Source organism: Diplotaxodon limnothrissa, linkage group LG6 (assembly GCF_057381915.1).
Source record: "Diplotaxodon limnothrissa isolate DT_005_m linkage group LG6, D_limnothrissa_male_GT1.1, whole genome shotgun sequence".
NCBI lineage: Eukaryota > Metazoa > Chordata > Actinopteri > Cichliformes > Cichlidae > Diplotaxodon > Diplotaxodon limnothrissa.
In genome coordinates this window covers 31,772,422-31,793,768 of record NC_140601.1, presented here as the reverse complement: position 1 = coordinate 31,793,768, position 21,347 = coordinate 31,772,422, and the positions used below count along the sequence as shown (strand labels likewise).

General features: G+C 37.0%; 2 protein-coding genes across 2 annotated transcripts; both read right to left on the bottom strand.

Moving 5' to 3' along the window:
- Positions 1-5,803: 5,803 nt before the first annotated feature.
- On the bottom strand, positions 5,804-12,690 carry LOC146630871 (N-acetylneuraminate-9-phosphate synthase-like). The gene is made up of 6 exons (XM_085356159.1): positions 12,472-12,690; positions 11,633-11,848; positions 11,455-11,554; positions 6,963-7,117; positions 6,350-6,616; positions 5,804-6,224 (listed from the first exon to the last, which is right to left on the bottom strand). Exons 1-6 carry the CDS (start codon positions 12,601-12,603, stop codon positions 6,015-6,017), a joined length of 1,080 nt encoding a protein of 359 aa, XP_085212285.1. The 5' UTR covers positions 12,604-12,690; the 3' UTR covers positions 5,804-6,014.
- A 4,941-nt stretch (positions 12,691-17,631) lies between these two features.
- Positions 17,632-21,347, bottom strand: LOC146630870 (N-acetylneuraminate-9-phosphate synthase-like). The gene is made up of 4 exons (XM_085356158.1): positions 21,248-21,347; positions 20,676-20,830; positions 18,737-19,003; positions 17,632-17,817 (listed from the first exon to the last, which is right to left on the bottom strand). The coding sequence occupies exons 1-4, from the start codon at positions 21,345-21,347 to the stop codon at positions 17,632-17,634; spliced, it is 708 nt and encodes a 235-aa protein (XP_085212284.1).

The following is a 21,347-nucleotide window of genomic DNA, read 5'->3' as shown; positions in this document are numbered from 1 at the left end:
ACTCTGCAGCATAGTTCACAATAGATGCTGCATGATATTTGTATGCGTTAGAGGTTTATAACCTATAAATAGGATGCCAAACTATTTAAAAAAATGAAAGTTATAGGATGTCATTTTGCCATTTAGTTTTATTAATTTAAGTAATTTTTTTCTTAGAGGGTTAGATACCTTATTAAGCTGCATAAAACATATTTACATGTGAGAGAATAGATTCTGAGGTATGTATATACTTTGAAAGTACAAAATAAGTTACTGTGATTTCTTACAAAGATGGACAAACCATAAATTTCACATTTCATATTTGAAATATGATGCAGCTCTGCTTTTTCTTACCTAATCTCCCCTACTCCCACACCAAAAAACTCAATTAACAGAGAAGAAACCTAAATAACTTAACATTTACTTTGTAGGTAGCAAAACCAAAAACAATTTAAGAAAAACATTTAACCTGATGTATAAATACCAAGTTTAAATAGATCAGAATGATTCATGAAACAAGATGCCTTTGGGTGCTTCTTCCCCCAAACTTTAGATTTTATGTTTTTGTAACAAACTTCAGCATATATCTTGTGTGCATATTAGACTGGTTTTCAAAATAAATTAATAAATAAATAAAAAGGCTATGATGTATACAAACATATATTTTCCTTTTAGTGGCGAATTCTTGGATTCTTGCTGGACAGTACAAAGCTGCAAAAGCTGTTCAGGAACTGCTTGAGGAACATAAAGAGTCCAAATTGATGACCTGACCTCTACACTCCCTAGAGCCCAATCCAATCAAGCATTTGGAAGATCCATTCAATGTAGTGGGATCCAAAGATGTCCCACTCTGCAATTCACTGCTAAGATTTAGCAGTCAAACAAAACTGACCTTTAACCCCTCCCCCTCTCAAAGAATTTACATTAGAGCTGTTTTGGCAGCACAAGAACCATCTGATATTAGGTAAGTAGTTTTGATGTTGGGATTGATCAGTTATGCTAATGTCATAAATAACAAGTTGTTATGGAAGTGATATCACCATGCTGTCTTTTATTTACTGAATGTATGTAATGGGCTTTGAATGCCGCACCCACTCTTAGGAAACAGTCTTAATGTCAGGTCAGGGTTAAGCCGGAGCAGCTACCTGAGGGCAAGATCAAATGATGCTGCCATTTCTGTTACCTAGCATGTCTCTAAGACAGATGTATGAGGGAGAATAAGCATGTAATAGGCAAATGTATTGTACCAAAAAAATACAGATTTAGCCTCGTTATAAAAAATCTCATCAGAAAATTCTTCTAAATGGTAAATGGCCTGCATTTGTATAGCGCTTTTCTAGTCCCTAAGGACCCCAAAGCGCTTCACACTACATTCAGTCATTCACCCATTCACACACACATTCACACATTGGTAAAGACATACTCATTTTGAATCGTGTATTCAGAATAACATGTAGAATAAGAATAATCCGAATAATGCTGTTTCAGTTTCCTTACAAACCACAAACCCTGCTGGGATTAAATCCTATGGGACCTTTCTCACCTCCAATTGCTCTTATCCAATTAAATGGGAGTATACTTAATGGAGTGGACTGCTTATTTTCCTTTGTAAGCAAAATTTGCATCTTCATTTCTTTGTTTTCTCACCAAACCAAGACTATTTAAAATCTTAATTACATTTTAATATCATGACTGAGACTTTTGTTAAATTTTCTTGAAAGGATAAGAAAGATATTATTTCTAATGTTTGTCCAGGTGGTTTGGATACTCTCTAAGACCATGTCACATAAAGGAAGGAAGGAAGGAAGGAAGGAAGGAAGGAAGGAAGGAAAAAGGAATTTACAAACTATAAAAACTTTGCATTCTCTCTGGTTATATATTTCCACATGGGAAAGCATAGTATTGCCATGTCCTGAAGAGACACTTGGTTTTGTGCAGACAAGTTTGACCTCTGTACTGACTGTGTATCTGTAGCTGAGAGATTAAGAGCTATGTAAAGTCCTAGCAAGGCTAAATGTGTTGCATAATCAGCCGAGCTAACCTAACCTTTGGGGTAGGCGAGGTACACCTAGTATATAATTTGAAATGTAAATAATTACAATCACAATGAGCAATAACACAAGCTAGGGAATAACCCTTAAATAGATGTAGATTCCGTGCAAAGGTCTAGCCACATCTGGGTGACTGAATTTGATCAAACCTAAGCAAACATAAATATACCTGCAGAACTTTTGCATGAAAAATAAGCTGCACAATTAACTGCATATATATTTTTTATATTAGGTTAAGAGCTGAAGTGGGTTTCTTTCCTTCCTAGGTCAATGAAAAGAACGCAAAATGGATGTTCCTCTGTGAAGCTAGGATCAGCAGCAGCTTATTGGCTAAAAGCTCCTGTCTGAAATAGCAGCTAAGTTGGAAAGGGAGGGACATTTTCTCTGTGAACAGGGACGGCCCAGGTAATTGGTGAGATCTATATAATGAGTCTATGAATAGCTGAGTTCACTTACTCTCCAAAAAGTGACCTTTCAATAAGCTCACCCCTTCAATCACCACACCTGCCAGGCACAAAAGCAATTTACAGTCATAAAGACATCTAGATATAACACTCATTTAAAAAAGAAAATGTAATTTTCGCTGTTAGTCTCTCTCAACTGTTAGTGGCAAATTTATCAGCTTTAGCTGTTAATAGAAATATAGAAATCATTTGACATAAGAATAATTGTTGAAAAACTGAAAGGTTTGAACACAACATTTGAAAATGACCAGGAAATTCAAATGTATTTTATATTATATGTTGTATATTTATATATATCCAAAGATATGAAATAAAACAATAACAATAATAATAATTCACCAAATATTTATGATGCAGCCTACTGATGATTCAAACAGGAAAAAAATGTTTAATTAAAGGGTTACAGTGACCAATTAAAATAAATTTGTATTGATTTGCAGTAATTCTTTTGTCTGACAGGACAAGGAGACCCATGCTAGCAAAATGTCTCGCATCACATAACAGCGTAACCAGATCATCCACTGTAGAGTTTACATTTTCAGATTGCAGATAGAGACACTAATGTATAGCAAATTCATGAATGCATGTTTTGAGCAGATAATGATGCTCAGTTCAAACATTTCAATCGTTAGGATCACAGTAAAGTTTGCAGGACTGTCCCTGTTCACACATGAGTTTTATACTGGCCTCTGAGCAGGTCAGATACAGTCTTTGTACTTGTCATGAATAAGGCTTCTCACTGTAACGTAAACCCTATAATGCATATAGCTTATAACACTAAGCCTTGAGCTGAACTGTTACTATTGAGCTTAGTTCCCTATAACAAATAAATGAATTTAAACCATGCAGATTGCGGTTTCTGGAGAAATGCAAAGCTAGAAATATCTCACATTTCTTTGCGGCTGCTAAGCTACAGTGTTCAACCAGAGAAGTAAATATTACGTCAAATTTATTTAATGTATCAAATCTATCTAAATGATTTAACTGTGATGTGGAAAAAGTTCAACTAAAGCAACGCTGCACACAGGCATAAAAATATTAAACCTCGACAACAGAAATAGTATGAAATATATTTAAATAACAAGTACAATATAAGAGTGTATTAGAGACTTACTTGAAAAAAAAAAAACTAATATAACCCAGTATATATAACCCTAGCAGTATATAACCCTAATATATACTGCATGTTATTTGGCATAATCACTTAGCATACAGAATGGGTAAATTCTGTATTCTTCGTTCTTACTGGAACGAAACCAACATTTACCACAGGACTGCACCTGCTTCCTCTGCAGCTGACACTTTATTTTAAGATTGTGGAGCAAATGTTTCTCCTCGTATTTCTGTCGACAGCAGTTAGAGATGAATCTTATTTTGTCAACAGGGTATTTCCTCTCAACAGCAAACTGATAAAGTTCTGTTACACATGAAGATTGTGATATTAGTAGCTAGGAACGATGTTAGAAGGCCAGACCAGAGTAGTGATTAGTTTGCATTAGCTTCAGTTTAATTTCCGACCCACACCACAAAACCAGAACGTTATATATTTTATGATATTGTCAGGGAAATCAGTAGCAAGTTGGTTCAGCTCTGGCTCAGGGGGCTCAATAGGACAAAAGTTTCTTATCTGATATAATTATGTTTCACATTTACTGAAATGGCAGTCATGCTGTGAATGGAGTTACGGGAGGATCCAGAGCAAACATCTCCATCTAGTGGAGAATGAAATTAGTTTTTTACAGTCCCAATGTAAAACCTTTCATTTACAGAAAATACTCCATTAACATAAAAACATGTTTCACAGTGATTCACAGATCATGAAGCACTGATTTATGATTAATGATTAAGGTACTAGAGAGTAGTCCTGCTTTCAGGTTAAGGACCTCTACAGTCCTGTCCACCTCCCCTAGAGTAACTGTCTGTCTCCTGGTATCTCCTTGAGACTGTGCTGGGAGACACAGCAAACCTTCTGGCAATGGAACGCATTGATGCGGCATCCTGGAGAAGATGAGCAACTTGTGCAACCTATGTATGATCCAGGTATTGCCTCATGGTATCACAGTGACACTGACCCAAGCCAAACGTAAACACAGTCAGAAAATATGAGGGGGGTAAAAAAAAAAAAAGTTCAGTGGCCCCAAATCATAGCTGTTTTGGGGGGTTGTCTCATTATTGCACTAAATCAACTGAAACTAATTAATAACCCCTTTTACTACTTAACTGACCAGCTCAACATGTCATGAAGTAAATATTCAGTCAAATTTATTTAATGTATCAAATCTATCTAAATGATTTAACTGTGATGTGGAAAAAGTTCAACTAAAGCAAAGCTGCACACAGGCATAAAAATATTAAACCTTAACAACAGAAATAGTATGAAATATATTTAAATAACAAGTACAATGTAAGAGTGTATTAGAGACTTACTTGAAAAAAAAACTCATCTATAAGAATTCACTAAGCATTTACTTTGAAAATAGTATAATTATTCACCTCAGTATTTAAAAACCCAGGTTCTTATTTTTCCATTTCTAAATAATGTGTATTACCCAAGATGTGGAATTTATTATATCTTCATATATGACAACTATAGTAGTAGTAGTAAATGATCCATGACATGAACATTCTCATCCATGAGAATTAGTTCATCTATGTAAAGAACAAAAAACAAAACAACATCAGTGTTGAGGCAAAATTTTAATTTGAAAAATTTTCATTCTTCCATTACATTACAGACCTCAACAGATATCAAAATGTTGACATTTACAGGTGTAAACAAACATTTTTAATCTGAAAAGTAGAAGTGCAGTGTGTTATAAGTGCCGGAACAAAAATGAGGAATTTTCAATTCATGACCCCCCCACCAAAAGAAATTAATAAAATAAATGAATCAAGAATGGGTAAAAGGGCAAATGCATGTGTAACGTGTAAGGTGTCTGATTTAGTTTTGCTTCCCTCTCAGCATTAGTCTCATTTTCCTCTTTCTGAAGAAACGATATAAATACAACTTCTTTCTGGCAAAAGTTGACAACCTCAGCTGGTCAATGAGGTCGTACACAAAGAGCAAATAGCCTCCGTGACCTCACTGCTATGGGATGAGATGATGGGGCCACAGCAGTGCCTATTCAACATTTATATAATCACTCAAGTGTAGGCAAAAACGGTAGCACAAAGAACGCAAGGTTAGCGGTAACAACTCTTGTGCCATCTCTCAAAGTGTTGGACTTAAACCGGATGCTGAGATCAAAGTGTTTGCCAGAAAGTGCATTATGTGAGACCACTTGTAGAAAATGTAAAAACTCTTTGGCTAAAGAGAACTAAAGCAGGGGCACGTGATAACATTAAAACCATCTGATGAACTGTCCAATTATGTAACAAATTACTGATCACCCATGCCTTTCAGCAACACCAAGAAAAATAACCCTTACTCTCATCCACGTTTCAGATTAAGCACCTTCAGAACTAACCTTCAATGAATCAACTACACTTTCTCTAGTGACTTCGGTCTTCCCTTCAATTTTCAGTACTTTGCCTTCTTGGCATAACAATCGACGACCTCAGGCACGATGCTGTCGTCCTCTTCCACGTCATCTTTGACGGTCTTTCCGACCAACTGGAAAATGTCCTCAGCTACAACGCCCATGGGCTCTGCCACCTTCACCGTCAACATGTCCTCAGTCAGAACTGTTCCTTTGGGGATCTTTACTTTGGCTACCACTGACTTACCCAGCTGAAGGAACAGCAAACAAAGCAACATTATTAAAGGAAAAAGTTGGACATTTGCTTGAAAAGCTTGCTAAACAGTAAAGCTGAGTATTTTTAATTAATTTTTTTTTTAGAGAAAGGCGTTCTGACCTTGTCGTGGCACGGCTTCTCACAGGGTAACATCCGCTTGATTCCGCTTCCCAGTGCCCTCTCCACCAGTCGGATAGAGCGAACCAGCTCAGCAAGTTCAGCGGGCTCAAGTGATGCTTCATGGTCACTTCCTTTCCACGTCTTGTCCAAGGTTATGTGGCGCTCAACAACCTTTGCTCCCAGAGCCACAGCCGCCACTGTTATACTGACTCCAGACTCATGGCCTGAATACCCAATGGGAATATCTGGAAAGTCCTTCTGGTATTCCTGCAGCCAACAAATGGGTGACATACATGTTATTCTTAAAAGTTAGTCATTTTACAATTTGCAACATGTACTCATGTTCATGTGGGGTTTTTTTTGACAAGATGCTACAGGCAGTTGCTATTGACATGATATAAAAATGCTGTTGTGCAGATCACCAGTCATTTTAAGTCCAGCCCACACGGCAGGGTGACAACAATACCCCAAGCCTTTCAAGCTGAGGGATAAAAAATAAGCTTCATAACCTGTAAAACTGGATCATTCTGGACTCTCTGGATTATTTTGCTCATACCCAAAGGAACACACCCTTCAAAATAATCCCACATGCAGTTTGAATTAGAAGATTCACCGTAATCACTCTGAGGTTGACATCTTCAGCTTCCAGAGGATAGGCGCTGGTACACTGCAGGATGGCAAAGTTTTTGTTGTGCTCCTTGACCGTCTTGTAGACCCGACGCATCGTCTCCATGGACTGCATCCCGCTGGACACCACCATGGGGCGTCCTGGCAAATGAAAGACAGCAACACTAACACTATAAGAAACCTCATGTTACTGGCAGTAAGCTAAGCGCTACGACACCCCTCAGTATTCCTCTGGAGTTATTGTACACTGCCTTGCTTGTACAGTGTAGAGTTCATGTCATCCATATTTATGCAGAATGAAAACAGACACAGACTCCTCGAGGTCCAACTATATTTAAAGTTTAAATTACATTCTAAATATTAAATTGTAATTCTGTGTCACATTTTATAAAATTATAAATGTATGCTTCCTTTAAGACACATTTTATATATTACATGGTGCATGTATTGAGTTGTCTATCGTTTTCTCTTTTTTTCCTTTTTAAAGTGTACCTGTGCTTTTTCTTGATTTCTGTAATATAGTCTATCTATTTAATCTACATCTAATTAAAATGATGGATGGTCAAATTAAACAAAACCAAAGCGTTAAATGATGAGGTATGTATATGCAAAGGTAATCTCTGAGCATTAAGTTCATGTTTTAAACAACTTTAGCTGAACAATTTCACAGTTTTTTCCTAACATTCTACTGCTGTATAACAGCAACTATTCACAGAACCATAATCTTAGGTATACAACTCTGGCTCTGGTTACAGAAGCCTCAATCAGGTGCTGCTCAAATCTTTTATTTGTAAGGGGGAGCCAGAAGAAATGTGACTTAAAGGGACAGTGGCCTTAAACAGAGAGGATGAATTAGGTGTTCACTAAGAATCAGTAGAATTTAAATCAGGATTCTTAAAATTATATATATATATATATATATATATATATATATATATATATATATATATATATATATTTATATATTAGGGGTGCAACGATATTCGTATCGATATTGAACCGTTCGATACAGTGCTTTCGGTTCGGTACGCATATGTATGAACAATACAACATTTGTAATTTATTTTATCAATTTTCCTTCTGACGATGCTGTCTGTGTTGAGCGCTCAGTGAATCTGTGTTCGACTACTCCGCCTAGGCTGCACTGTCGAGCGCAGATCCACTGAGCGCTCAACACAGACAGCATAGTCAGAAGGAAGAGCGCAGGGCAAGCTAGCGAGACAGAAGTTAAGCTCTCCTTGCAACAGGCAAGTTGAACCTCATTCAGATCTGGCGTTTGGAATTATTTTGGTTTTCATGTGACGTATGACCCTGAAGGTAAGCGAGTCATGGACTAAAGTAAAACAGTATGTTGGATGTGCCATTAGGGCTGAACGATATATCGCATTTGCGATAATATCGCGACATGATCAAGTGCAATTTTCTAACCGCAAAGGCTGCGATTATACTCTGGACATGTCCAAATTCATGGGCTGCATCCTCCCGAGGCCGCATTTGTAGACCGATTACGTCACAGCGACGCGCCGAAGGCTGTCCAAATTACTACCATATCCCAGAATTCATAGCGCGGCCCAGCCAAACTCCAGTTTCCAGCAATGGCGGCCGCTACTAAGTTTTAAAATTACTCATACTAATCTTTCTGGGTCACAAAATAAACTTTTAACATATTTTCAGGCGAGAAAGTAGTTGTGTAAACATCAAATATCTGCTCGGTTTATCAAGATATCCCATATTTGCAAAAGTGCTTCGACGTTTTCAGAGGCGTCTGCTACCCACCAGCTCGACAGCTAGCCGGGAGCTCGAGGGTTACTGATGCGGCCGAGAACGGCACAACTCCCGGCACATCATTTTCAGATCACCGCGGAGTTTCGCTGCTCGGGTTAAACGTAATATATAAGTCACTTAGACAACCTAAAAATGTTATTGTTGGGCTTTTTTCAGTGTTTTGTTTGTTCGTGAGTAAATCGGTTTGGCTGAGATTAAAGTTATTAGATTAGATAAAATAAAACTTTATTAATCCCCCGGGTGGGTTCCTCCTTGGTTTTCACACAGCTGACTAAACGTCAAACAGAAAACTTATTAAACAGAAGTATGAGACAGTCGAGAATTTACACCAGTGTCTGGTTATATTTTAGATAGCAAGAAGCAGACGGCCGAGTTTATTAAACTCCACCGAGACAGCGGTGACGCTAATCAGAACTAGACCGTCCAATTTCACGCCTTTAAACTTTAAAGGCGTGTTTGTGTGTGTGTTTATACAATTGCTATTATGTTTGCACTTTATGTGTAATGTTACTGACTGCAGAGATCAGTAAGATGTGTGTATTTTTTATTTATTTAATATTATTTTTTAATTGAATGACTGTCTAGTAGTTCACAGATGTCGAAAAACTGAGTGTGGTAAAGCCACTGATTTTTTTTATGTATATTTCTGCAATCTGCACATTGTACTGACTTTCATTTTAATGTTTACACCAGGGTTCCTTGTCAGCACTTTATGCTCAGATGTTTGTAAGCTAAAAATAAACTATTGTGTATGTTCAAATATACTGTTGTGATTGAAGAAGTTAAATAAAAATGTCAGTCATCAATTCATGCATCACCTCATGTCATCATAACAGAGGTCTGTCTTCCAGGAAAGAACCGTTTAAAATTAATGTAATATAGTATTGGCCATACTATATGATGTATTGCTTGTCTTTGTTTAATAATACAGAAGACAAAGACCTTAAAAAATAATCGCATATCGCATCGCAATCGCAATATTGGGGCAAAAAATCGCAATTAGATTATTTTCCATAATCGTTCAGCCCTATGTGCCATGCAATGCTCAATTACATTGGTGTGAACTAGTGTGTTAGCGCAGTTAGCTCGTTAACGTGTTGGCCGTCTAGCCCCATGCACGGAGCGATCGGCGGTAGCTCGTTAACGGAGATTTGCCGTGTTGTGGCGTTAAGGTCATTTCAACGAGATTAACCTGAAAGCACTAGTGGGAACACAACGAATATGACTGCACATTTATGCCGACATCATCCTAGTGCAAAGACAAGTGGAAGCAGACAAAAAAAAGCAAGCATGCTACTAACTTTAGCCGAGTCATTTAGACAGCTGTTAGCACATGATTCTCCTTATATGTTTAATATGCTGCTGAGAATATAGCCCAGAAGAAGCGGATAGTATAGCTTTTATTTTGGAAAGAGACATTTCTCTGTAATAAACTCTCTTTTCCAAAGATGAGTGATTCCTCAATCAGATACAGGGCTTGCAATATCGCTAGCCCGACGTCCCGGAGCTAGCGATTTTTTCAGTCGGGCTACCAAAATCTATCTCTTCCCTGCCCGTCGGGCTATTGTAGGAAAAATATATGTCAATGCTTTTGCATTCTTTCAGAAATGTAGCTGGGTAATTATGTCATTGGCATCGGTGAGCCACTGTCAATATGTGACATATTGAAGTCGCGTTTGAATTTGTGCTTGTTTTTTTGCTTTCACTTTGCAATCGTGCGAACTGTGTATAGAGAGCGACAGCACTGATCTGTGAGTGATGATAATTTGTGCACCAATTCCTCTGACATCGTCTTATTAATCGTTAGCTTACTATGCAAACTATGCAAATCGAATTTCCCAGAGGAACCCACCCGAGGGATTAATAAAGTTCTATCTAATCTAAAAAACATGACAAGTGAAATCTCCCGCAGCAAGCTTAAACATGTGAGAGGTTGATCGCGCAGAGAATCGCTGAGCTTATGTGAGTGCATGTGTAAAAGCATTTCAGTTCTGCTGAGCCAAATAAGACAGGTCAGGGTGAAGAAGTGACAGCCAAAGAAAAGCTTACCACAAAACGGAGAAGTTATGATAAATCAGACTATAAGGCAAAAAGAAAGTGCAGCTTTATGGTTTCATGGACAAAAGAATTTCTGTGGCTGCAATATGACGAGCTAAATAACCAGGGCTGCACATAAGTGGTCCGCAGGTGCGCATACGCTGTCAAAATAAAAAACACGCACAAGGGTTAGGGTTAAATTTAAAAACTGTACTTTTGAGTTAAAATATATATTTATAATTTTAATAAATGACAAATTAAAAATGCATGAACATTTTTTTGTATCGAAAAAATATCGAACCGTGACACCAAAGTATCGAACCGAACCGAATCGTGAATTTTGTGTATCGTTGCACCCCTATTATATATATATATATATATACATACATACATACATGTATATATATATATATATATATATATATATATATATATATATATATATATATATATATATATATATATATATATATATACACACACACACATATATATATATATATATATATATATATATATATATATATATATATATATATATATATATATATATATATATATATATATATATATATATATATATATATTGAACACTGATGCCGATGATTGAGTTTCAAACTTGAGCCATTTCTCCACACATGGTATTTCACTCTCACCTTTTTTGGCAGTTTTAACTAGATAGGGGAAGTTGTTGGTGTCTCCAGAACCCACTTTGAAGAAAGGCACATTAAGCTCATGAAGAAACTCCACCGCCATCTGAAGACAGAAAAGCTTATGGTTAAACTTCTCCACTGAGTAAAGTACCATAATACTATGAACAAAACTCTCCCTTACCTCATCCATTCCCGATGCAGTAAAGTAGATCCCCACCTCTTCTGCATATTTCTGCAGTTCCCTGTACTGATCGTGGCTGAACTCCAGATGGCGCTTGTGCTCACCGTAGGTTTCCCCCCAGGAGTGTTTGGAGGTGTATGGGCGGGCCAAGGCTTTCTTGTTGAACTTAAACTCTAATTCACTCTTCTGAAATTTGGCACAGTCTGCACCACAGTCCTGAGGAGGTGGGGATAAGATTTTTGATTTTTGTTTTTTGTTTTTTTTGAATGGTACTAGTTTCTTGAGTTGCTCTCACGTATCTTTTAAGATCCTACAAGACACACTTGATAAATACCTGTAACTTGATAGTGTTCTGGGAAAAAAAATTGTAAGTGTTGTACTAAAAAGATGTGGACATGATAAAAATCCTTCATAACAGGTTTAATGGGCACATGAACACAGCTAACGAATTTAAGACAAATTTTACTACAATTGAATACAATTCACGTCTGGTTTGAATCAAGCAGCAGGCACAAGAGGGCGCTATAGGACAGGCACAGAAAGAGAAGCCAAACTCCATTCATAAATCTAGTAATTTAATATTTTGCAGCTTATGCCAGAAACACCGTTTAAATGGCATAAACTGGTTAAATGAAGCATCCAACTTTGCTTTCAGGATTTCATGTCTGAAACGAAAAGTTTATGATTTGCTTGGGTGAAGCAGAGGAACGTGTCATATTGCTTTCTTATGAATGAAGTTCAGGAAACAGACGGTATATCGTGTGCGTGCGTGTGTTTGATTGTCTGTGCGTAAATATACCTAAAAGACAAACCGATACGTGTTTGCTTTTTTACATTACCTTTGCCATTTTTATCATTTTCTTTGCGATCTCAATGTCTCCCTGGTGGTTCTGTCCAATCTCAGCTATGATGAAACACGGATGGTTCCCTCCGATCATACGACCGGGACACAGCTCAAACTCTAACGGCATTTTGTTGGTAGAAAAGAAAGCGAGTACAACCAGTGAAAGTAATAAAGACAACTAAAAAGTGTCAACCCGGGTAGATAACCGGAACAGTTAACGTCATGCACAAACAGGATGTGCCGCAACTTCCGCCTTTGTGGATCAACGTAGCAATCGCGGATTTTCTTTCAAAATAAAAGCAACCATTCTGTTCTGTTTTTATTTGCATCGACAAATTTACAGCTATGGAAAATCACATTTATGGATATGTACATTTATATTTATAAACTTCCCGTGAAACAAGTGGTTGAATAGACATTTTCCAATCAAAGCTTTGAGCTTTCCAACCAAAGCTCAAAGCTACAAGCAAAGTATATATATATATGAAATTTAGCCCAGTGGGCACGTACCGGGCATTTTCCCGGTGAGCCGAGTCCGACTCACTTTTGGGCCGATGGGACGGCCTGAAGTGCCCGCTGCGCACCAGCCATACAAGAAATGGCAGCAGCCCATTCGTTCATTTTCATTAGTGAAACTGGATTAGCCAATCAAATGTCCTAACGCTACCGGCCCCTCTCCTACCTTCGCTGCACCTTGAAGAAAATGTTTGGTGTGGAAGAAGCAGCGAGAAGGTGGAGCTGGAAAGCCGAGGGAGGACACTGAAAGAAACTAATATGAGATGCAGCTAAATGTGTCAGATTAACCGACATGTTATTTTTTTGTTTGTTTGTTTGTTTGTTTGTTTGTTTGTTTGTTTGTTTGTTTTTTGCCTGTCCCGTTTGGCTCTTTTGCCATCAGAATTGTTGTCTAAAGGCAAAGAAAGATGCCCAACGGATTTGCTTTACCAAATTGACCATCCCAGCCTTGCCGTAATGGTCCATTTGATTCACCTTTTATTGTTTATTTTATTTTCACTTACTGAATACGGGACAGACTTGACTGGGGGAAAGAAGGGGAGAAAGAAAGAGGGAAAGAGAAACAGCTGAGAAGAGGGACGGGGGAGAAGGGCAAAAGACAAAAACCAACAGAATGGGCAGCAAAAAAAAAAATGCATATATCAATCACCTGGATCACCTGCTGAGAAAGAAAAAAGAAAACAAGCAGAAGAGAACAAGAGTAATAAAACAACATCACAATGATATATGGGAATATGACAGTAAATACTAAATATTAAACATTATTGTGCAGCACATAAAATCAACAGAACACAGTGTGCTTTGAGGTAAGAGATTAACCGACATGTTAGCATCGGTCTGGCTGTGACTGTAACAGAAGTACCAGCAGCATCTAATAATCAAGCTTTACAATCAGAGAAGGCTGCTGGTGCTGAGGAAGAGACACGTGAATTTCTCACCACGTGAATTTCACCTTCACGTGGTAAGAAAATAGATGGAGGGACATAATTAGGAAGGGATAGATTCAGGGATTCGGGTAAAATCAATGGCTGCTTTGACCATAAACCATTTGCTAATAGTAGATTTTAATTATTATCACACACTGCAGTGCAACTGAGAAATAACACAACAACAACTGTACCGACCCGATTAATACCTATGTTAAAATCAATAGTCAAACAAAATGAAATGATATATAGAGATCATGGTGAGTCGCCTGGACCACAAATGCCTGGGCTGATTATTTTATCTCAGTTCAGCCCTGCCCAACAGCAGTAACTGATTTAGCCTATTCAAAGACATGAAGGTCCTGGTCTCACATAAACAGCCTGTGGTCTTAAAACAGAAAGTAAAACAAAGAGAGGACAGTCTTAACACAAAGCAAACAATGTCTGAAGAATTTATTAAATAAATAAATCCACCCACTTGAGATGACTCAGTGCAGACAAACTGAAAATTCATGTTTAACTTGTTTATACAACAGAATTAAGAAAATGGTTCTAGAAGAACATGTATGAGCAACTTTTCAGTGTATGTAGCAAACCTGAGTACTTTAATTTAATGTAGATGTGGCAGGAAATACTACAAATAAAATCACAAAGATAACATAAGAAATATTTATTTGTTTTTGCTACACAAATTGGTCCGTTTAAAAGACAATAACAATTTGAACATTGCCTTCTGTTGCCTCACAGGCCTCTTCCAATCACTCTTCCTCTGTGCTCTTGCTTCTCCATCTTGTTTCGTAACACCTGTATAAGTCACTTGAGGCCTTGTTTTTATCCTGACACATGGCTGAATTGTCCTTCCAATTGAGTGCGCTCAGGCACAACATGAGTAAGATTAATTGGTATTCAGTATGTTGCATTTTGAACACCAGTGTTTCTACCTCGACCAAACACATCTAAATGATGGAATTTTTAAAGATTTATAAAGTTAATATTGGTGAGACAAATAGAACTGTGTTTAGAGTTTTGAAATCTTGAGTCAGTTGGTTGATATATACTTTCAGAACTGTGTGAATAGTCAGTGAAGCTTTGAATGTAAGTACAGTATTCTCATACACCAGTTAATCAAGCCTTCTATTTCTGAAGAGAAGCCAATAAGAGTTAGTGTTGTTTTTTCAAAAACCTCCACCTTTTAAGTGTATTTATTATTGTGTTCTTTAAATCAACAGTTATTAATGAAAAAGGATCTGAGGTTAGATGTGTTTTGTTTTTTTGTTTTTAGATGGGGACAACAGCATCAATTAACTATTCTATATTTTTGCTAAGAAATTATTATATGAATTCAAAGTAATTTCACAATAATTTTCCTCTGGTTGTCTGCACCCATTCTTAAATGGCTGGATGGCCACCAGTAGAGGGCGCCCACAGTTTGAGAATCATTGCTCACAGGGAAGGGAAGGTGGCCTTAAACGGGGAAGACCTGAAATTAAACAAAGGGACACAATTTTTTCCCTTTCTTTAACATTTTTTCAAAGAGTTTTTTAAGAGACTTGCTTTAAAGACACTCAAGGAGTGTTATGGTGTTGTTTGGTGGATGATACATGGATGTTCTGTGGTGTCCTCTGCTGTCTGGTCTGCATATTTGTTTCTTAAAGGATGTACAGATTGTACTTCTTATTTATTTATTTGTTTCTGTATATTTTGAGAACCCCAAGACAGAAAATGCAAACAAGCTGGTTCATGTCATACATTAGTACCTATATAATAACACAGGGCTTCTTCAGTTTGTTAGTCAACCCCATAGGAATTGTAAACAGAAATAATAACCAAATATCCTCTTTGATTCTATGACTAGCTAGCTTTTTTGTTTGTTTTTTGTTTTTGTCTTGTAGTTGGGTTTAAATTGAAACAAATTGAAGCTGCAGCAATTTTTACCTGGCAAGCAGCAGTTAGAAAGTAAGAATTTTATTATTCATTTTAGCTCATGTCTTTTTCATTAGAGTAAACTTTACGTGCTATTTGCTTGCCAACTTAATTAGAAATGTAACACTATTTATTATTTATAATAGTTAGCTTTTTTTGTTACCTACAACCTGATGTTTTACAACATTAAAGTGGTGTTTGAGTTTACTATTTAAAGCAAAACCTATGAAATGTCCAAATTGCCCCAAATTCCTCCATGCTAACAATGAACTTTAAGCTATGCTGTGGGACGAGCTGCCCCTCAGCTTCTGTGCTGCTGTGGAAAATGAGTCCACAGAAGCATAACCTAATTAACGTTGAATTTTAACTGCAGGAGGTTCAGTATATTCAAGCTGAGAGTAGCCTGTGCCTTAAGTTGCTCAATGCTTCTCTCCTAAACCCCTCCCAATCCTTCACACTCTCATTGCAGTATTCTGTAAAGCTGAAGCGGGTTAAGGTTGACTCTTGCAATAAAGATTTGTATGCTGTTTATCACTTTGTCCTTTGCCTGTTTCCATTTTTTTCTTTTCTCTTTTGTCATGTCAAAAATAGCCGAGACTTTTGTGGTACTGCTGGCCTTCCACTAACAAATGCTTAAGCGATAGATGATCTTCACTTTTGATGAGGTCACCCATTGTATTTCACTAACAACTATTAGCTCCCTGAATTAGCCATGGATTGCAATAAATGTTTATAAAACTTGACAAAATTTGTTTTAGTTATAAATGTACATTTAACTATTTTGCATATAAATGATTTGACCATTTTTGTGATGGCATGAACAATTAATAGAGACGATTGTTTAAATGTTGATTCCACTGTTTCTAAGGTTAAAAAATGTCATTATTATATTTAAACTTATAAACTGTTTTTGTAAACTGTGTTTGTAAATTACACACTGATGTGTACCTAACACCTAATTATACTCAGTACTGCATACTTATATCTAATGTTACCATCTTGGGTTTATTAATCTGTGTCTAATTGGTGTGAAGCCTCTGTATTGACACATTTTGCCATATTTAAATGTTTGGATGGGAAGGGATGAATCACTCCAGAATAAAGATGATGCAAACTAGATGTTTTCAGAACTTTTTTATTTAAAGGATAATTATTAAAAAATCCAGGACCATAATCATTTCTCCAAATGTAAAGCCTGCAAAAATGACAGAGGTGGTAAAGGTGTGTTTGATTGGTGTGGAACCTATATAACCATATATCACCATAATCACCCAATAATGTGTGCTGGGAAAACAGAAGCAGGAAAAAAATCACTCACAAAATAGTGAAGGTGTTTGTATATTCTTATAAAGTGCATGTGTCAGTTTTGACAAATCTCATACACAGTTGTTTCCTTATTTTGGGGGAAATGTTTGCATATCAGATATATTTGCATCTGATGCTATAATTGTAAACATTCATTCCTAACATGAGAATATGCAGATATTTTTGCCTTTACATGCAAACAGTGCATGGAAGCATACAGATAGAGCACCTTAAGCTGCATTCTAATTCTGAAGTACAGACATGTTCACATTTAATTTGCTTTATTTGTGCAAATTATGCAGAGGAATGACAATTCCGCTCTTCCCATTAATTTGACCAGATACACACCTTATCTTCATTTAAGCCCATATTTTCTTCCCTTATTTGTTGTTTCTCTATCTGTTCACATCACCTGTCCAATTTCTTTCTACATTTTCTAACCCTCTCTTTCTGGCTGCCTCTATTCCAACAGTTTTGAAGGTTATTCATTCTATCATGTCTGCCAAGATGCTGTCATCTTCCTTCACATCCACTTTGATCTTCTTGCCCACTAGGTTCTGCATGTTCTCTGGAGGGATGCCCTTTGGCTCACCAACCTTCACGGCAAACATGTCGGGGCTGAGCACTGTACCTTTGGAAATGGCCACCTTAGCTATCACTGACTTGCCCAGCTGTGCAGAAAACAAAGAATACAGAAATAACAGATAGATTAACAACATATAAATACTAAACATTTATCATTTTTATGGGAACAACTTGATCTATCTCACAAATAAGGTATTGCCACATTGCCAAATGTTGCCAAGGTTTAGTCTTTGTTTCTCTAAATAAAATTTATACCATAAGTATGTATTTTATGGTAATTATAAGCTGCTATTACACAACGTGGCACTGAAATTGTTAGCACTATTAATGTATGAATCTATTTGTGTTTGCAAGTTCCCACAGTGAGTTTTCTTCCAAAGTGCAAGAACATCTTAGGTTAATGATTGATTTTAAATTGATCATGGATGTGACATTGTATTGTTGTCTCTCTGTTTGTCCAGGCTGTAACCTGTTTCATGCCCAGTGATGGTAGGGAGAGGCCCAAGCCCCCTTTGGCAGAAAATTCAAAAGGTACTTTAAAATAAACGTGATGGATAGACCCTACATGAAATGAGACTTACTATAAACCTTATATTATGTAACATCAACCAAGTGTCTAATTTCTGGCACATATGCACTTAAAGTAAAAAGATAGACATATTTGGAACAGAATAACAGAGAAATATCTTGCACAAAGACATGTGAAATGTGTGTGGTTGTACAAAAGGGACCCCAGTAATTTTTTAGTGCACCTTAATTCAGCTATGGGGGTTTATGTGATTATTGGAGTTTTCTCTGTATTATTGTAGCGTTATTTATCTTATAATATAATGTGCCTTGATGCAACTGTTGTTGTGATTTGGTGATATATAAATAAAACTGAATTGAATTAAATTAACGAAGTGGCACTTGTGAGAAATAATAAAAAATCAAGCTTGAAATGCAGACTTCCAGTCTCAACATTTAGCTTTTTGCTGAAGTTCATCCTAAATGAATCAAACTGACCTTATCATGGCAGGTCTTTTCGCATGGTAACATTTGCTTGACTGGTGACCCCATTGCCGTCTCCACCAGTCGGATTGCTCGGACCAGCTCTGCCAGCTCGGAGGGCTCCAGGGATGCCTCATGGTCATTTCCCTTCCAGGTCTTATCTAGGGTCACATGGCGCTCCACAACTTTTGCTCCCATTGCAACAGCAGCCACAGTGATGTAGATGCCTTGCTCATGTCCAGAATATCCAATTGGAACATCTGGAAATTCTTCCTGGAATGTCTTCCAGAAAAAATGGAAAAATCAGAGTAAAAAACTTGTTTGCCTGTTTGTGTACCCACCACTTTCATACAATACAGTGGTCACACATACACAATTTAATTTAACATCTAAGCAAAGTGTGTAAACAAACACTGGTTTCTCAAGTCTTTCATTGGCAGGTTCCTTCTCTCTAGAAAACAGTACCTACAAAACTTTGTGATAGTGTAAGATGACACTGTAATATCATATAACATTTAAAGAATGGATTTGAAGTTAAGTAACTGTTGAGCTAAATGTTGTGTTAGCTTGTACGTCTTGTTCTCTTGTTGACAACAAGATGTTTACAGTTGACAAGAAGGACTTTCGAAATGATTACTACAATGACCTGCTCTACTAATGTGGTTAATGAGTCTTCATCTCTGGCAATGTGCCATGTATGAAGAGATGGAAAAACAATCCCACACTCTACCTCTCCAGTGCGCTCCATTTCATATGACTTTTAGTTTCCTTTGGGACTGTTCACCATAATCCAGAGAGAATTTTCTTTATTGTTTAGACAGTTTAAAACCTTCTCAGCAACCACAGTGATGTGATTACTTGAATGGACACAACACCGGTCACTAACTGGTCCAGCTGGAAACTGCCAAGGCTCCATAGACCCTTGATCTGCTATTTTCCATGGTATAGACAGTGGGATATATAATGTGGGATCTGTTTGGAATTAGTAACTTTAAGAAGGTATGTTTCAGAAGGCATGCTAATACAGCCGATCCTTATAAGAGGCTAAGCTAGCATACATTTGGGCAGTCTTTTCCTTAATTGCACAAAGATGCAAAATCTGTATCGTTAATGATAGGAGCAATTAATGGTATAATTGCAGAAAATAATAAATCTTTAAAAAGGCACTGGAGATTAAACTTTTTGCAAAGAGTCAAGTGCAAAAGGCTAAACGGCTCAGTACCAGAGTAGAACTACAAATAATTACTTTTACTAAATGTCTTTATTATTAATCTCACATTTATTGTGTTTGATCTGTTAAAAGCATTTCCAGTGTTGTGATTGCTGATAGATGCTAAATATAATTAGTGGTGCGAAGAGTGATTCAAGAAGATTCCTGAGGAAGTGATAACACAAGAGTTAGAACTGTGAGTCCTCCTTGCACTGTGGGAGCAGATCACCAGAGAGTAGCTATGAGTGAGGTCAAATGGCTTCTTAGAAGTGTCAGTTGCTGCCACATTTTTAAAAAAAAAGAAAAGAAAAGAAAAAAAAGAATAAATAAGATAAGTGAAAAATTGAAAATATATTATAAAATAGAATTGTCTGACAGAATTTTTTTAATTAACATAATTGGCAATGGGAAATCTTCCTATGCTTAAGAAACTAACTAAAACCAAACTTCATGTGTGCAGCAACAGCTAGAGCCAAAAACAAAGGAGAGAAAAAACAAAACAAAACAAAAAAATGCCATGAGTAGCTGCCACTGAGGACAAGACTAATCCGAATGGGGAAACTGAAGGTTCAGGTAGTGTCCTAAGAATTGTCATTTTTACTAAAAGTGTTGAGGAATGTTGCTTGAAGGGATTGCCTTTTTTGGAACATGAACGTTCCCTTGTTTGCTGCTATGGATTGCAATAAAAGCATATAATCAGAGAACATGATGACTGAGTATGAGGAAATTATTCACCAATATTACCTTGATCACACTGAGGTTGACCTCTTTAGGATCCAAAGGGTAGGCGCTGGTGCATTGCAGGAGGGTGAAGTTCTGCTTGTGCTCCTTTACGGTCTTGTAGACACGCCGTATGGTTTCCATAGACTGCATCCCAGTGGATATCACCATGGGTCGCCCTGACAATGACATATGTATTATGTAATCCAATATACTGTTTAGATGGGCATAAATGCAAGATCGGTAGTTAAATTTAATAATGAAAATTAGCTAATCATGACAGAGCAGACAAACGAAACTGACAGATTCAGAATAAAAGAGAAAATTCAGGTGATATTTATAAATAAAATAGCAGTGTAGCAGTATTTTGTAATTTTTTGTTGTCATGTTGTTGTACGTTTTAATGGTGCCCACTATTTCAGCGCTCAAATGAGGTCTCTATCAGGGAGCTGGGGGGTTTTTTTTTTTTTTTTTTTACTAAGGCCTACACCCACAAGGTGGGATCAGCTATAAAATGCACTGTACATTGCAGATTTGCTGTTTCCCATGACAGTTTAGGTGAGAGTGATTTGAAGTACTCGCAAAATGCCTTGTACCTTTTTTGGCAGTTTTCTCAAGATATGGAAAGTTGTTCGCATCACACGAGGCAACTTTGAAGAAGGGCACATCCAGCTCATGAAGGAACTCCACAGCCAT

Coding starts and splice junctions, on each gene's coding strand:
- LOC146630871 (XM_085356159.1), bottom strand. CDS start 12,603: ATGCCGTTAGAGTTTGAGCTGTGTCCCGGTCGTATGATCGGAGGGAAC. Junction 11,849..12,471: donor AAATGATAAAAATGGCAAAG/GTAATGTAAAAA, acceptor CCACCTCCTCAG/GACTGTGGTGCAGACTGTGC. Junction 6,225..6,349: donor AGAAGCCGTGCCACGACAAG/GTCAGAACGCCT, acceptor CTGTTCCTTCAG/CTGGGTAAGTCAGTGGTAGC.
- LOC146630870 (XM_085356158.1), bottom strand. CDS start 21,347: ATGGCTGTGGAGTTCCTTCATGAGCTGGATGTGCCCTTCTTCAAAGTT. Junction 19,004..20,675: donor TCAACCTCAGTGTGATCAAG/GTAATATTGGTG, acceptor TTTTTCTGGAAG/ACATTCCAGGAAGAATTTCC. Junction 17,818..18,736: donor AAAAGACCTGCCATGATAAG/GTCAGTTTGATT, acceptor TTTTCTGCACAG/CTGGGCAAGTCAGTGATAGC.